Consider the following 15,886-nt stretch of genomic DNA (forward strand, 5'->3'; position numbering starts at 1 on the left):
TGGCGGTGGTCCATGATGATCGGTGGTGTGCAAGCAAAAGCAAGGATAGAAACAAACACCGACCACGAATCTCCTAAAATACGGATGTATGTTATCCGGACTCGATTTCGTGCAAGCCAGCTTGCACAAAAAATATTTACGACCAGGCCCTGAGAATTCCAGTTGCACATGTCCAACAACACATGGTGAGGCACTGACCAGTCTGCAGGGTCGACACCTCCTACGTTGTGTGGCAGGCCGACGGCCGGCATCCCACTTGCGCCATCCGAGCCCCGCGCCGTGCTAACCGCCAATCGTCCCCCAACACTCGACTGACAGTGTCCACAAGACTTAGGGATGCATGAGAGCTCTCTTGCGAACAGTATATATATCCGGACTGTTAAAGGTGTGATGTTGGTGGAGTTTGTTTGGGGCAGCGCATTGTCTTTGGTGCATCGAGTCAGAAGGTTGGTCATGCAAACACTGACACCAGCGGACTCTTCTCGATGCGTTGGGCAATGTCAAACTAAGTTGGTCAATCAGCCACGATCGCGTGGGGGATGGGCTCATGTGTAAACCCAGGTCACAATGTTCCTTCGGTTGGAGACTCGACAGTTGCAGACCGTGGTCGAGTGGGGGACTCCACTTCTGGCGCATCGGTAAGATGCTCTTTCAATCCAACAGGGGATTGTCCAGAGGCATTCAGAGATTTGTTGCTAGCTCGGGGAGTATGGGGCGAATGTTGTACGCAGTCGACCGCCCGTTCAATAAACAAACCCTGTGCACTGTCGATACTGTACACCCATTGCCGCACGTGAGGGGGGCAAGGGTGCCCACGTCTTCCCGCAACACTGCGCCAAAGGCATGCTTGCGCTGACCCTTCGCCCCCCGCTCCCGCCACCACGACAAGATGATTGAGCAAACATCACTCTAGTTCGGTTGTCATCCTAGACCTCCAACTCAATGTTCGCAACCCGCGTCGAGTTCAAGACCGCATCGGCTTGAACGGGCAGCTTGTGGCAGGCACCGCAGCGTTTAACATGTAGAAAACTCAGCCTCAGAGCCTTATAGACTCAACTACTTCATGCGGGATCGTTTCACGTGCCAAGAATCGTCACTGACGACTGTGTTAAGAACAACTCCACCAAAATAAAAAGCGGAAGAGACTGTGCCCATGACACCCTCACGCATTTCCACAAGTCTTTTCAATGGGCCATCCGTTCACTGTCAGAACCACAAAGCACCTTCAGAAATGTCCCCTCAATGAGACACTGTGACGCCGCGGCAAAGTAGCTAAGCCGATAGCATGCGATACACTTGCGCCATCCACCCCGCGCTCCATTGTCCATCAGCGTCATAGAATGCCGACGGCGTTTGTGTTGGTACATATCGTTGCCATTGTCGAAACGAAATGGATGGAGACTCGACTCATTACATGCCAGGGGCTTCATTCGAGCACCTTGTCGCGTTGACGCCTACGCAGCCTAGGGTGGTCGGGACGCGATCGTCACAGGTTCTAGAGCTCCCCAAGCTTTCGAAGGGCGAGGCGAGGGTGGGATGGACCCATCGATATGTGCACAATCGCCGCCAAGCGGGGGCGCTTGCCCTGTACGGGCTGTTATGCGGCTTATCGTTCTGGTGGAAGTGCTCGCTGTTTCCATGGGAGCCTTTGGTGGGGTACGGCATGTGCATCGCCAAAGGCAGCGCCCAGGTGGTCGTCGTAAATTGCTGTGTGGCCCTACTGCTCCTCAGCCGATCCATTCTTCATTTCATCAAGGCCAAACCCTTCCTCTGGCGGATCTTCCCTCTCGAAGATCACATGGTCCTCCACAAGATCTCCGGTGGAGTCATGTGTCTGTCTGCGTTGGTCCATACTTCTGCGCACGTTGCGAACCTCGTCAATACGTACTCGGCCGACCCCACCGAGCTCCAGTCGTCGTATTACGTTCGCCACATCCCTCTGTTTCTTGTGGGATTGCCCCCCTTCGGCAACGTGGTCCGAGCCATTCCCATGTGGACAGGAATCGTCCTGCTAGTCCTCCTGTTCATTGCGCTACCCCCCACGCTCCTTCCAAGCGTCCGGCGGCGATTCCACAATGTATTTTGGTGCACCCATCTCTTCCTCATACCATTTTTGATCGTGACGTGCTTCCATGGAGCCACGGGGTGGTTTCAAATGCCCCAAGCGTTCCTGTGGATTGTGCCCCCGCTGGTCTTGTACGTTTTGGAGCGGCGACTGCGATACTTCAAGCGGTGGACAACCCCCGTCTTGATCCACGAGGCCAAGATCTTTCCCGACGCAATCGCGCTGGACCTCATCAAGCCGCCAGAGTTCTCCTTTGTGCCTGGGATGTTTGTTTACCTCAACGTGCCTGTTCTTGGGCGCCATGAATGGCATCCGTTCTCGATCTCGTCGGCGCCGGACGACCCGCATTTGAGCTTTCGCATCCAAGCGGTGGGCGATTGGACAATTGCCTTACTCCAGCGTTTGCAAGTGGCCTCCTTTCTGGACGAACCATGGCCACTCGTTCACTTGGACGGGCCAGTGGGCGGGCCCACAGTCGAATGCCGTCGATTTCAAGTCGTGGTGCTGATCGGAGGCGGGTCGGGGGTAACGCCGTTTGTGTCTGTTGTCCGCGACTTCTTGAATTGTCCGCCGTTGGAGGATGGCACGAAAAAGATGTATTTTCACTGGGTCACGCGGCACGAGAGCGCTTTGGAGTGGTTTGACACAACGCTGCGCGATCTAAATGCGCATGGCCATCCTCGCTTGGACGCGCGTCTGTACGTAACCCAACCGAACAACGAGGTGGAGCAAGCCGCGCACCACCACCAGTTTCGAAACGAACGGCCAAGGTGGGTGCCGATTTTTGACGAGCTCGAGCGCGACCACCCGGAGGCAACGGTGGGGGTGTTTTACTGTGGGCCACACGCGCTCGAAGTGGAGCTCCGGGCAATCTGTCGCGCCCGGCACAAGGCGACATTCTACTTTTACGCCGAATCGTACTATTGAGAGCAATTTTAAGCTAACAAGGGCTTGGTTCGTCGGATGGCCCAGTCGTAGTTGCCCCAGAAGCCCCATCCAGCCATAAACCGCACGTAGTCGAGCAGGCACCAGTCGAAATGACTGCGGAACAGATCGCATGTGTAGCCGCCGCTGTTTCGACCATTCGATGCCATCGCCCCTTCAAACTCGTCGAAGTACCACCGCAACAAGTCGTCTGCGTAGTTGGCCACTTCGGACCGCCCTCCGCTCGAGCACAGCAAGTACGCGACGTCCTTTGCGCCGAGCCCCCGACCAACGTATTGAAAATCGACCCATGCACACGTTGTGTCATCGCGCCACAGCATGTTGGCCGACTTGGCATCGCCATGCAAGAGTGTTTCGAATCGAGGGTCTCGACATCGCTGGTCAATGGATGCCGCTTGAGCACGCAGCTTGACGGACAACTCATCGTTCCCCAGCGCCTCAAACTCTTCCTGCCGAGTGGCCAGATACCAGTACCCGCCGTTGTCAGCGACGCCATCGTCGCTGTAGTTCCAGAACGCGGCGTGGAAACGGGCGAGCCAAGAGAGGGCAGCGCGGAGGGTTGGGCCGCCAAGGGAATGGAATGTTTTAGGAAAGTCCACCGACAAGTCCTCAAGGACGAAACAAAACGAGCCGTCCTCACACACGACCGCATGCGTCCGAGGCAAGCGCGGCAACGTAGATGCCGCGGACAGGTGGCCATAAAAGTACCCCTCGACTTGGTATGACCGGACCTTGCGGGCGTTGGAGACAGAGAGCGTGTCGTTCTGCGGTGGCGAAATGTGCTTGACAATAACCGACACGCCCGAGCTCAACCTGACGCGGTAGATGCTGCCGTATCCAGCCCACAGAGAGCATAGCTCTGTTTTCCCGACCACAGAATCGTCGGGAAAGGCATCGGTGACCGTGTCGGCCACGAGGTTCGACGCGTTGGCCGTGCTGCAGGCAGGATGTTTGCGGCCCATCCACGCGAAAAAGGACGCCAGCGATGGATTTTTTCATTGGTTCGTGGACAACGCATACAAGGATGAAGTGAACTCGTTGGTGGGATGTCCATCTTTGAGCGCCTGCGTCTCAGCTCTGGGAGCCGATGCGTTGTTCTGGCACGGAGAACGTCGGCTTTACGTACCAAACTCGCTGGTGTCTGCCTTTGCGGCATGCATGAGCGGTGACAAAAGCCACGGCAACAGGTTGTTAACCGTTGATGAAATGCTTTTCTCAATTTATCGCACGACGACGCAAAAGAATCGCTTGTAGGGTAGCAAGACCGTCCCGTCCTCTAGCCGCGGATACGCCGTCGCGATCAAGTCCTTGTACGTGTCCATGAACACAGGACGCTGCGATGGAGTAAGTGCGTCGACGTATGGACCGAGCCCGGAGGACGACACGAAATCCACCACAGGGTGCACGCCTTCGCCACCTGCCAATTGGTACACGTACTCGGTACTCCACAGATGCACCTCGCTCGCTAGCGGACGCAGGAGGTTGTAGTACGCATCCGCATTGACGTCGGTAGTGACCCAGCGCACTTTGGACACGTCAAAGCCGACGTGTTTGGCGGCTTCGCCCATGAGGACGTGGCTGGGTTGTTGCCGTGTGTCTGGCATTTGAAAGGCAAGGACGCCGCCTACGTCGTTTAGAGTAAGAGTTCGTGTAGAGCAACCGAACCGTGGCGATCCGAAGTACCTGGCTTTAAGAACGACAGCAAACGAGGGAGGAGGGTCCGGTGAACATCGAATGAGACCCAATGCAGTGCTGCGTTGGAGTAGATGACGTCGATGGGGGCATCGCTGTGGAACGACTCAAAGTTTCCTTGGACGTACTCCACGTTGTCAAGGCCTTGGGCGACGTGGCTTTCCTTGGCCGATGTAAGCATGCTTTGCGACGCATCCACGCATTGAATCGTCGCATCAGGCCAACGTTCACTGCATGGACGCATGCACGGGTCAGTCATGTTGCAAGGAATTAACCAACATGTACCGGAGGAAGGGAGTGAGGTTGCCAGGCCCGCAGCCGAGGTCCACAACGTCGGAAGCAGTCGAAGGGAGTTGAATGGCCTGCAGGAGATCCAGGGCTGGCCGCAACCGCTGCGCCCCAAATTTCATGTAATGAGACGGCGTCCACGATCGAAGGACGCGCGGGGCGCTTGATGCGGGCATGGCAGCTACACGTCAACTTGAGAAATGAGGTGCCGAGAGACAATGGCCGTCGGAGCAGCCGTGACAATCTTGGTCAGGTGATGATGGGCATGTGCAAACTTGGCAACACGCCCGTCAACGAGACAAAATATTCGCTCAAAGTAGCTTTCATGGATTTCGTTTGAAAATATATGCATATTTCGAAATATATAGGATTTCTCAATATTCAAATTTATGGGGATATCCAATTAGTTTCCAATCAGACGTCATCCGATGGGGTTGTTTACGAAGCATAAAATCAACGTACATTCCACCAATCAAACTCTGTCATTTGGAAGTAGGGGTCGGTCTAGGTTTTATAGGTTCAATTCATCGAACACCAAGTTGGCCGTTCGAATGCCGTCGTCGTCCCAGTCGCAAACACGCCGTTTACGTTCTCAACACCGCTGATGGAATTCAATCCCCAACGAAGGTGCCGTTCATCACATAATGTTAGACCAAATAGCACGTGTGATCGCCTTGGGCTTGCAAGAGTATGCCCTCCGCCTCCTTGCTGGATACTTTGGAATGGCTGGAGGCTTTATCATTCAAACCGCTGTACCGAAACATCGCGTTGGAACCTCCTTGCCACCTACTCGCGTCCCATAGGCATGGCTGCACGCACGTAATGGTCGATGGCATTGAACACAACGCCGTAAAATCCTGAACTTTTGAACGGCCAAAGAACATTGACACCAATGTACAGCCCTGTTAAAATCCACGACGGCCTGCATCATGTCCTCCACATTGTCGTATCTCACGTTTATGCAAAAGTTCGGATACATCCGGTTAAGTTCAATATAGGTCGATATTTACGACAGGTCATTCCGACAGTGTGAACTAAGCACTTTGGAAAATTCGAAGATTGAGCGTGCGTGTTTTTATCTAGGGCAATTGGCACAGGAGACCAAGGAACCCCCTCTGAATCTGTGGCCCACTTCTCAAAATGAGTCAAGCCAACAAGTGTGCCTTGGTTACCGCCGGTGTCGTCGGCGGCGCTGCCGTCGGGACCCTCCTCCTTCGCTCCGCAATGTACCCCATCATGACATACCGCGCGGAGACTTTCTTTGTTGAAATGCTCAAGCAAGCGGACATCATCATCGGCCGCGACATCATCGTACACGACAAGGAAATCTACCTCGACTGGTCGAAGCGAGGCATGCTCGCGATCGGTGAATCCTACATGGCCAAGCAATGGGAAGCGTTGCTGCCTTTGGACGTGGTCTTGACCAAGTTGCTCAAACTCCCGTCGGACGCCAAGCGCAAGCTGTTTAAGAGTTGGGACGCCAAGTTTGTGCACTTGAGTGGCCGGGTGTTCAATTTTCAGTCGCCTAGTCGTGCTGGCATCGTCGGTGCCCACCATTACGACATCGGGAACGACTTCTACAAGTTGTGGCTTGACCCGTGGATGCAATACTCGTGCGCGTACTTCAAGGATCTCCCTGACACGGACTTGGACAATGCCCAAGTCAACAAATTGCACTTGATTGCCAAGAAGCTCAAGATGGAGCCTGGCATGACCGTACTGGAAATCGGTTGCGGGTGGGGTGGCCTCGGCATATTCTTCGCCAAGCACTACGGAGTTCACGTGACGGGCATCACAATCTCGAACGAGCAATTGAAGGGCGCCCGCATCCAAGCCGAAGCTGAAGGCGTCAGCCATTTGACCCAATACACGTACTGCGACTACCGCCAGATGACGGGTCAATTCGATCGAGTGGTGTCGATCGCCATGTTGGAAGCTGTGGGTTACAAGAACATGGACGAATACTACTCGGTGATCCAGCGCTGCCTCAAGACGGGTGGTCTCGCGTTGGTCCACTCAATTACGTCCAACCGCAGCACCAAGACGGCCCACCAACAATGGATCCTTAAATACATCTTCCCCAACGGGTTCTTGCCGTCCCTTACGCAAATGTGCGAGTTCGCCGAGAAGAAGTTTGTAGTCGAAGACGTCCACAACATCGGCCCGGACTACGACAAGACCCTCATGCAATGGTACGCTCGGTTCCAAGAACACGTTCAGAACGGCAACATCGTCAAGGACGAAGTGTTTGTCCGCATGTGGGACTTTTACCTCAACTATTGCGCTGCTGGTTTCCGCGCCCGCACGATTCAATTACACCAAGTTGTGTACTCCAAGCACCGTGCCGGTCGCTACGACGCCGTGAGATAGACATCCTGCAGGTCCCAGTGATCCGTTGTAAACCACCCAAGACTTGTATCCGCTCTTCGTGCGTTGGGCAAAGGCCATTGGCTTAACATCAGCCAATGGCATCTCGTTAGTATTGAAATGCATGCATTCACCAATCAAGTCTCTGCATTTTAGCCTATTTTATCCAATGAAACATCCAGCAAAGGTTGCTCTCGAATGTCCACACCGAGTACCAAGCTTTCGCGTCCGGGCATCGATCACTCGACAGCTCGTCGTATCTACCCATACTGCCAGCTCACTTTGACCGTTGGCTGGTCTGTGCTTCTTTCAATTTTCAACGCTGTACTTAGACGACTAAGAAGGAAATGCAGCGTGGCCGACGAAGGCAGCTTCGCGCGACCTCTAGAACACTACTACGTGTCAGGACTATCAGAAATTCTCGAATGAAGGCACAGCGTTTGGTTAGCATGTTGAAAAGCGCCCACATCGTTCGGACGTGTTGTCTAGGAGTCTGTACGCAGGCCAGTACTCGGTGTCCCCATTCTCGTTGATATGCACGAGCTGTGGGTTTCGCACCGTGTTGTGGACGCTACCCAACGACGTGTACCCTTGGTCGTACAATGCGCAGTATTCGAGCTTGAGTGACCGCAGGAATAGCCACACGTAGTCGTATCGCCACTGCAAGATGGGATTGACTCTGAAAAACGCTGGCCACCCTGTCGAGCTCGGTGAAAAGTGTTCAAGGTCGTCCGTGCCGGGATCGCCCCGGCGCACCCCCATGACGAACGCTTGCGTCTTTCGTTTGGAAATGATGGATTCGATGCCTTGAACGTAGCTGCTCGTCTGCATTTCGCACTGGAAGCCATACACTTCAATGCATTGGTGGATGAACTCGGTGACTTGTGGAAACTGGTCTGGTGTGTCAAAGTACATCACAGGAAGTTGATGTAGCAACGATCGATACACATCATCAAATTCTGCTTCGGACGCTCCAGGTTGGCTTCCCAGCGCCCGCTTCGCCAGCACCAGTCGCAGCAAATGCAACACGACAGTCGAATCTTTGCCGCCGTTAAAGCTGAAACACATGCGGTCCAGGGAGAGGATATCAATGGCGCGGTTCAGCACTTCGACGGACCGATGGAACGCCTGTCGTGTGTCTGCATCCACCGTCTCGCACAGCTCGTCGAAGCGGCGTATGAGGTCCATCGCAGCGAACGTGGACGTCGGCGGGAAAATCGAAAAACCACATACTCCGTTGTATCTCACGTCCTATCCGGATAAGCAGCCTGGAACTCCGGCGACGATTTACAGCCAACTCGTCCTGGAGCCTCGCAGCAGTGGGTCGTGCGGACGAATGTGGGCAGCCTTCAACGTCCCGAGAGCCACGGTGATACGCATAACAGAGCGATATGCGAGACAGGCTGCCGTGGTTGGTGCTGGTGGCCAGGCCATTGTCGGTGGAGGCATTGCTGGTCAGGAACGATTCAATGGTCATCATGTGTATTGTCGGCGTTCACCTTTTCGTGGGCATGCATGCTTGTTTGACGCTCTGGTCGTTAGTAAAAGCGATGGGCTCGTTCACTTTCGTCGGCTAGTGTTTATCTCCATGCCATCGACAAATCGCCGCAAGTCTTACCTTCAATACCATCCATGCACTCGCACAGACAAAGCTACGAGCTGTGCAATGCCTTGGGAACAGATATCTGTTCATGTGGGGTGTATGCAGCGGTTGCAGAAGGCCGTTCACTGCCTCGTGCTGCATTTCCAAGTTTCTGCACGAAGGACAACAGTCTATGGACTTTGATATCCGCGGGCAATAGAGGAACACAGTTCTGTCGAGGGTGTCCGTCACCAACAAAACGCCAGAAAACACACGCTGCTATGCTCCAAGCCGCGACTGGGACTATTGATACTTGACGGGTGCGATTCGCCGTCATGCCCCAACCGTTGGCAACAAGAACGGTGAGCATAGTTTTGGTATCAAGTTGCCAAGCAGGGTGCAAGTTGGGCTCGTTGAGCTCGGCACATTGTTGTGCGTGAACGAACAAGACAAACGAAAACTGGTTGCCATTGAGCACTGCGATGTGGCAGGTCAGCCTGCAAACGACGGACTTGGCGCGTGTTGCTTTATATATGAGTCGCTTCAGGTGGAAAATGCGCCGGCCATTGCCAGGAGAGGACCAGACAACTACCTGTGCCTCGAGTAAGTCGACATGGCTGGCCCATGTCGCACGATGACGCGGCATATTCAGTAAAGGAATGAAGGCGGTTGACAAGATTACGTGTCGCTGGTTTCACACACAATGAAGGCTCCAAGCGATAGACCGCGTTGGCGACTCTAGTGTGGAGTGCCACACGTTCACAGGTGGGCAATAGATTTCTTGGCTAGCCAAAGTACCGAGGCAGCTTGTGCTCCATCAAAGGGTAAACATTGCTGCTAGCGAAGCATCCTACCCCTTGTGTGCTGGTGAATTTCATCTTCGTTCCTATGAAAGCGTGGACCAAGAGGTAAACTTCGGCACAGCACTCTCCACCATCCTGGACGTGGTTTTGCCATGCGAATTCGTACTCCAGGTTCGGCAAATTCGTGCAGTTTGGGCCGCGTGCACTAGGGACAGCACCAGTACAAGTATTCGCGTCGCGATCTTATGGGAGCTTCATCCCGCCGAGGCTTCCATGGACATGCATGCACACAGTGAAGAGAAAGGCTTGAAACGACGCCGCGTTATCTCAACAATTACGTGGGCATACATCGTCATGCATGCAACAAAAACGAAGGGCGCATGGCATCCCCGACTCAACGGGACGCGGCGTCTTCGGCGGCGTCGTCTTCGTGGAAATCGAAGTAAATCTTCTCGGGGGGAGCAAATCCATTGAAATGCGATCCCGCCGCGGACGTGTACGCGCCCATGTTGGCAAAGTAAATCCATTGCCCAATGTCCAAGACAGGCATGTCAATGTCCTTGGCAATGCAGTCCAAACCGTCGCACGTGGGGCCCCAAATGCTCGACGAGTACGTCGCCGACTCTAGTTCGGCGCCAAGGGCGACCGGATGGACGGCGGCGTGGTCATAGAGCAAGCAGTTGAACGATCCGTACAGCCCGTCGTTGACAAAATACATGTAGTAAGGGTCCGACCCTGCGTGGAGGGCGCGATGGCCGAGGGCAGCCTTGGCGGCCGAGGAATGGGAGGCGGGCGCCGCGAGCGAATTAGGCGCGAGCTTGCGTCCGATCACGTTCACGGCGAGCGTGTGGCTCGTGGCAGCAAAGAAGCGACCGGGTTCCGAGATGATCTTGACGCCGGACGACTGGGGAAAATGCGTCGACAGCGCCATGCTCAATGTGGCCGCGATATCTTCAAAGGCGATGGGGGCGTTAGCATCGCCTGGAAAGCCGCCACCAATATCGAGGAGCTCAAAGTTGAACCCGAGCGACGCGCCGATGTCAAACACCTTCTTCGCGCGGACGACGGCGTCCGTGTACGCCGAGGCGTCGGAGCAGCCGCTGCCGACGTGGAAGCTCACACCCACCACGTTGGAGCCAATGGCCTTGGCGTGCTTTAGAATGGCCGGAATGTCGTTGAGCACCGCGCCAAACTTGGTGCCCAGCGGGCATTGCGAGTGCGAGTCATCGACAAACAGCCGAAGCACGACGCGGGCATCGGGGTCGATGCGCTTCATCTTGGTGAGTTCGTCGCATCCATCGAACGTCATAAAGTCGATCTTTTGCTGCGCCGCAAACGCAATGTGCGAAGGTTGTTTGCACGGATTGGCGTAAATGATCGAACGCGGGTCGACGCCAAGCTTGAGAACTTCTTGGATTTCCGCTTGCGACGCGCAGTCAAAGCCGGTCCCGAGCCGCGCGAGCGTCTTGAGGATGCTCGGGTCCGGGTTGCACTTGACGGCATAGTACGGCTTGACGTACGGGAGGTACTTCATCCAGAGGTTGAATCGGTCTTCGACAGCAGACGTGTCGACGACGTAAAACGCGTTTTCTTCGCCGGTTTCGATATGCTGCCACAATTTGTTGAGCACAGATTTCTTGGCAACGATCGAGGATGCGGCGTGAAGCGCGACGGGGGGCACGTCGTCCGCAACGTCGATCGCGACGGCGGACGAGTGGTACGGAGCGGACCCGGCTCCTGCGCTACCAAGTGCTTTCGCAGCGCGAAGACGGTCACCAGCGACGGCAGCCCCAGCACGGGCTGACCGTGCGGCAACCGTGGAGGGTCCACTAGAGGAATAGAACGCAGCGCCATGAACAGGGGCGGTCTTGAACTTAAAGCAGCCCCTTGTCACCAGACCAGGCAGGCGAGTAAAGGGCAAAGAGGCTCGAATCATTTTACGTAAGCGATGCTATCGGCAAGGAAACCACTCAGGTTCAACGTTGAAATCAAACACCAAGCGGCGAGTGTGGAGGGGCGTGCTGGCCCCAAGGGTGTTGGGTTGGTCGGTCTCGGGTGGGATCTTGTGGGGGTCCAACGAGCTGAACAGTCAAGATCCAAGCGTACGGTGGCGAACTAGTGAGGCGAGAGGACGGCGGGTCTTCTCGAGCTAGCGCGACAAGCGATCTCGGAGCTTTCTTGAGCGTTAGGCAGCCAAATGGCAAGTGGCCCGATGCCGCGGTTGCACCGCCATGGGCCACCATACAAAAATCCAGTCAACCAAGAGTCTCCGAGGACTTGCATTTTATTTTATAAATCCCAGGTAGTTGAAACCAACCGACACCCACTCTGCGCCAGTCAAATCCAGGGTTCAACTTCTGTAGCCGCACCGGATAAAATGTTTCGTTATACTTTGTTCGTATGTATCGACCGGATACGGAAATTTCCCCGGGAATCGGGCATCAGATGCCACACGTGGGGCCGTGTGAGGAGGACGGACGACACAACTGGCTGGGATGCCGAGGCGAACTGAAGCTAGCGCATGCCATCGGACCTGGCCCTTCGTGCTCTTAGCTGGTTGGAACTCAAACGGAATTTTACGAAGTCGAGAAGCGAGATGGGCTCTTCGGCTCGCGCGTTGGTTAAACCAGGAAGATGGCACGCGACCACTTCATATTGGACACAAAGGAGGGTCCGAATGAGGTTACAAGGCACTGGATTGGCAGTGAACCTGTGCACAAACGTGTCACTGTTTCAACTTTGGGAAGGCGAGTGAAGGTTGGAAGGACATGGCAATTGGCCAGGGCGACTGTACCTGGCCGATGGACGAGAGCACACGAAGATGCGCGCGGTCGCCCAGCGTGCCCACAAAGCCCTCCGCGAGAGGCGCACTTTCATCTTGCCTGTTGTGGGCTGCAGCAGGATACAGGCAGTACTACTTGACATGGCCTTGGCCCGGCACTTTTCAGTTTCCAACTCAGACGGTGCACAAGCAGCACATGGTGGACGAGGTCGTCTGGGTGTTGCACCCACGCACGTCGCCGCTGCGTGACCAGTACTACTTTGCCCACGTGCTGAGTTTTGGCGTTTTAAATTTCGGTGAACACCAGGTTAAAACGTCGTTCTATTTTCCAACAAAAAATAGAACCCGCAGAACGTGGGGCTCGAAATCTTTGGGCGTTTCCGCCGTCCGTCCTTGAGCTTCATGTTGATGGGCGTGTCGGGGGTGACCGTCAATCTTTCGAACAAATGACGTGGCGCCACCCACTGCTTCGATGGGCACCAGGAATCGAATCGTCAAGGAAGCGGACAAATAATCGCAACTCGATCCGTTGGAAACATACCCGTGTCGTTGATCTTGCTGCACTCTCGACACAAAAGTTGTCGTTCGCGAGGTCCTGCTGCCATCGATGCGCCAGGCCATCCCGCCTTGCGCGATCAGCTGTCACAACAGCGAGCTCACATGCAAGCATTGGATGCTCCGCGATGGCGAATCACTACTCGGGAGTCTATCCAAACACCAGAGTTTGTACAACGTCCTTTTCATGCATCAAATTCAACGCCGCACACATCATTCGAAGTCCTCTTTCGCTTCCATGCAAGCACACGGTGACAAGTCGAGTGGCTGTGAAGGTGCATTGCAACGGGTCGCCGTGTAGTGAACGCCCAGCCACCACAGACTCCTTTGGCGTCCGGGATCACGCTCGATTACGGCTTAGCAGCGGGTCGTGCGCCTCTGGTTGCTGGAAGCCGTTGACCTCGTCATCTCTATTAGAGTAAAAGACTGAAAATCGTTGTGTAGACTTCGTGGGCCTTCATCACTCGGGCCACCAGAACGTCGATTCACCCAGATATGCGCATGTCGTACGACGTGGGTGCCTTTGGCCCCGACGTGGTCGCAAGCACCAGCACACCAAGCATTCTGCGTACGAGAATCGAGCAACTGGAAACCCTTCATTCGATCCGTGCCATCGTTCATGGGCATGCAACGTGGTTTCTCTGTTGGGCCTAGCGTAGCTGGTTCATTTCCACCAAGCTCGTCCATGTATATAGGTGTTAGTGGAGGCTCATCAATGATTTGTTCGTGGGGGTCAAGTATTCGGTGCACTTGCATAAGTCTCGGGGGTACTTGTCACCGACCAAAAAGTCGACGGCCGGGGCTTGCACCGAGAACGAATACAGCTACATGCACCACGATCCATGATCGCATCATCGGCAACAGCCATCGTACCTTGAGGCTGCCCCACCGAATGGACCCCGTCAGGTTTGTATTGATTTGAAATGTCAAATTGTTGTAATGAAAATCCTTCCACAGCGACATCGACTCGGCAAATGTACTGGGCTCGATCTTGACCATGGCCAACATCTACCACAGTCCCCGTGAGACACCAAGAGAGACCTCCGGGCATACATCGGAGACGGCGCCGGCTTCGGCCGTCCAATTCGAGATGGCCCACGTGCCGACTTTGATGCCGTTGTGGCTAATGTCAGCGACGCCGCTGTCCAAATGAAATGCAAAACGGTTCTCGTTCACGACGCTTGTGATAATCTGCGTGACGTGAAGTATATGCACACGCAGTGGCTGCTGACCTGGTAGTGAATCTTTGGCTTGATGCTGATCAAGCTGGCAAAGATAGACTCCCAATCAAACTACAATCCATCCAAAGGTCGCCATCAGGTCGACCGGTCGTGGAGGGGACCGACATTGCACCTGCTGATTGCAAATCTGGTAGTCTGGAACACGTGGGTAGTACATGAGCGCACATATCTACACCAGCGGCCACGTCACAACCTCGCATGAACACGACGGACTTACGGTGAAGCCCACGAGGCTGCCCAGCCAGATGGTTCGGCTGCACAAGGTGCCAAACGTGCTGCGAGGAGCTGGCTCTGGATCTACCGGCGCGCGAGGCGGGGTTTCATCACTCGAGCTGCCGCCTTCGACGTCGTCCACGGGACTCAACAGGGATGTTGTAGTGTCATTGTCAACGTCGGTAGCGGAGTGTTTCGCCCTAGAAACACATCGCGTCAACTGCCTCGAATTGCAAGAAGAACGATCCAAAGACGTACACATTGCGCCGAGAGGTTGCACGCGTGGCAGATCTCGCGCGTCCACGACGAATCATCCCAATAAGAACGGTGCAGCCACCCACGCAACACACTAACGTCGACACCAAGCACAGCACGCCAAGCACAACATAGCCGGGTGGCCCGTAGCCGACATACTCAGGGTCCTTTCGGACACAATCTACAGCGTTGTGTGTGACGATGGAGGACGTTGTGCATTCCAAGTTGCTGTACCTTCGATATGATGGCAAGTCGACATGCCCTTGATGCAGCCCGAGGTGGACCCAATGGCGTGGCATTGCAGGTCGTACTCGCAGAAGTGGCACGTGTACGTCTTGATGCAGTCATCGCACGACGTAATCGAGCTGCATGTATCTCCCACTGCAGGAATCGTCCCGTTCGCCATCATCACCAAAGCGAACGCGAGCGACAAGGCAGCCCTCGTTTGGTATCTTTGGGGCCGCCAATTTTTTATGGATCGAACACTGTCGATACCAAATTCAAGATATTAAATTCCATACGATTCTTCATTGTAAGTACGAAATCGAACTTACTGTACCTCAAGAACATCGGATTCATTCTTGCAGTTTGCCCGCACTGCTATAATTTATATCAAATATTTTACCAAACCAAGAGAATGGAGTGATTTTGCTAAGTAAAATTATCTGTGAGAAAATCACTGTGAGCACCCCACAAGTAAATTTGTTCGAGAAAATTCGTCGTGGGAAATTCTCACAAGACAAAATTTTTCACTGTGAGGACCGCTGCATAACACACGATGGACAGCGACACAGGCATCGATCAGCAGTCTTCCCAAAGACGAAAGACTGCGTTTCGCTTCAAGAGCGCCACGGATGTCGATCTTCTTAAGGAAGTTATTCATGTACGACCCTTTGAGGCTCCTCATGGTGCAGTTCGCAAGCGATGGGTCGAAATCACGGAGCATCTTCAGCAAATCTATGGAGACGGGGTCACAGTAAACGCGACCCGCAAACGGTTTGAGGACCTGATGACAGCATTTCAAGTCGAGACGATGGCATCCCTTCGCGCATCTGGCACTGACGAGGAATATGAAGAGCGGGAGCAACTTCTTCAGGA

At 54.5% G+C, this 15,886-nt stretch overlaps 7 protein-coding genes across 7 annotated transcripts; 2 read left to right on the plus strand and 5 right to left on the minus strand.

Annotated features, from left to right (window-relative positions):
* Positions 1-1,390: 1,390 nt before the first annotated feature.
* Positions 1,391-2,992, plus strand: H310_11377 (hypothetical protein; the record flags this gene model as incomplete). Its single annotated transcript, XM_008878045.1, has 1 exon — positions 1,391-2,992. One exon carries the CDS (start codon positions 1,391-1,393, stop codon positions 2,990-2,992), a length of 1,602 nt encoding a protein of 533 aa, XP_008876267.1.
* On the minus strand, positions 2,973-3,993 carry H310_11378 (hypothetical protein). Its single transcript, XM_008878046.1, has one exon. The coding sequence runs from the start codon at positions 3,970-3,972 to the stop codon at positions 3,001-3,003; it is 972 nt and encodes a 323-aa protein (XP_008876268.1). The 5' UTR covers positions 3,973-3,993; the 3' UTR covers positions 2,973-3,000.
* A 184-nt stretch (positions 3,994-4,177) lies between these two features.
* H310_11379 (hypothetical protein) lies at positions 4,178-5,246 on the minus strand. The gene is made up of 3 exons (XM_008878047.1): positions 4,988-5,246; positions 4,694-4,932; positions 4,178-4,634 (listed from the first exon to the last, which is right to left on the minus strand). Exons 1-3 carry the CDS (start codon positions 5,164-5,166, stop codon positions 4,231-4,233), a joined length of 822 nt encoding a protein of 273 aa, XP_008876269.1. The 5' UTR covers positions 5,167-5,246; the 3' UTR covers positions 4,178-4,230.
* An 860-nt stretch (positions 5,247-6,106) lies between these two features.
* H310_11380 (hypothetical protein) lies at positions 6,107-7,557 on the plus strand. Its single transcript, XM_008878048.1, has one exon. The coding sequence runs from the start codon at positions 6,131-6,133 to the stop codon at positions 7,358-7,360; it is 1,230 nt and encodes a 409-aa protein (XP_008876270.1). The 5' UTR covers positions 6,107-6,130; the 3' UTR covers positions 7,361-7,557.
* A 107-nt stretch (positions 7,558-7,664) lies between these two features.
* Positions 7,665-8,568, minus strand: H310_11381 (hypothetical protein). Its single transcript, XM_008878049.1, has one exon. The coding sequence runs from the start codon at positions 8,543-8,545 to the stop codon at positions 7,802-7,804; it is 744 nt and encodes a 247-aa protein (XP_008876271.1). The 5' UTR covers positions 8,546-8,568; the 3' UTR covers positions 7,665-7,801.
* Positions 8,569-10,003: 1,435 nt separating this feature from the next.
* Positions 10,004-11,940, minus strand: H310_11382 (hypothetical protein). The gene has a single exon (XM_008878050.1). The coding sequence runs from the start codon at positions 11,676-11,678 to the stop codon at positions 10,137-10,139; it is 1,542 nt and encodes a 513-aa protein (XP_008876272.1). The 5' UTR covers positions 11,679-11,940; the 3' UTR covers positions 10,004-10,136.
* Positions 11,941-13,657: 1,717 nt separating this feature from the next.
* On the minus strand, positions 13,658-15,247 carry H310_11383 (hypothetical protein). The gene is made up of 8 exons (XM_008878051.1): positions 15,023-15,247; positions 14,792-14,969; positions 14,538-14,733; positions 14,433-14,489; positions 14,312-14,371; positions 14,133-14,270; positions 13,953-14,087; positions 13,658-13,903 (listed from the first exon to the last, which is right to left on the minus strand). Exons 1-8 carry the CDS (start codon positions 15,195-15,197, stop codon positions 13,778-13,780), a joined length of 1,065 nt encoding a protein of 354 aa, XP_008876273.1. The 5' UTR covers positions 15,198-15,247; the 3' UTR covers positions 13,658-13,777.
* Between the last annotated feature and the right edge of the window lie 639 nt (positions 15,248-15,886).

The sequence above is a fragment of the Aphanomyces invadans genome (assembly GCF_000520115.1).
Source record: "Aphanomyces invadans strain NJM9701 unplaced genomic scaffold supercont1.31, whole genome shotgun sequence".
NCBI lineage: Eukaryota > Oomycota > Saprolegniomycetes > Saprolegniales > Verrucalvaceae > Aphanomyces > Aphanomyces invadans.

Coding starts and splice junctions, on each gene's coding strand:
- H310_11378 (XM_008878046.1), bottom strand. CDS start 3,972: ATGGGCCGCAAACATCCTGCCTGCAGCACGGCCAACGCGTCGAACCTC.
- H310_11379 (XM_008878047.1), bottom strand. CDS start 5,166: ATGCCCGCATCAAGCGCCCCGCGCGTCCTTCGATCGTGGACGCCGTCT. Junction 4,933..4,987: donor AACCTCACTCCCTTCCTCCG/GTACATGTTGGT, acceptor GCGTCCATGCAG/TGAACGTTGGCCTGATGCGA. Junction 4,635..4,693: donor GCTGTCGTTCTTAAAGCCAG/GTACTTCGGATC, acceptor TAAACGACGTAG/GCGGCGTCCTTGCCTTTCAA.
- H310_11380 (XM_008878048.1), top strand. CDS start 6,131: ATGAGTCAAGCCAACAAGTGTGCCTTGGTTACCGCCGGTGTCGTCGGC.
- H310_11381 (XM_008878049.1), bottom strand. CDS start 8,545: ATGGACCTCATACGCCGCTTCGACGAGCTGTGCGAGACGGTGGATGCA.
- H310_11382 (XM_008878050.1), bottom strand. CDS start 11,678: ATGATTCGAGCCTCTTTGCCCTTTACTCGCCTGCCTGGTCTGGTGACA.
- H310_11383 (XM_008878051.1), bottom strand. CDS start 15,197: ATGATGGCGAACGGGACGATTCCTGCAGTGGGAGATACATGCAGCTCG. Junction 14,271..14,311: donor AGCCAAAGATTCACTACCAG/GTCAGCAGCCAC, acceptor CACGTCACGCAG/ATTATCACAAGCGTCGTGAA. Junction 13,904..13,952: donor TTCGGTGGGGCAGCCTCAAG/GTACGATGGCTG, acceptor TGGTGCATGTAG/CTGTATTCGTTCTCGGTGCA.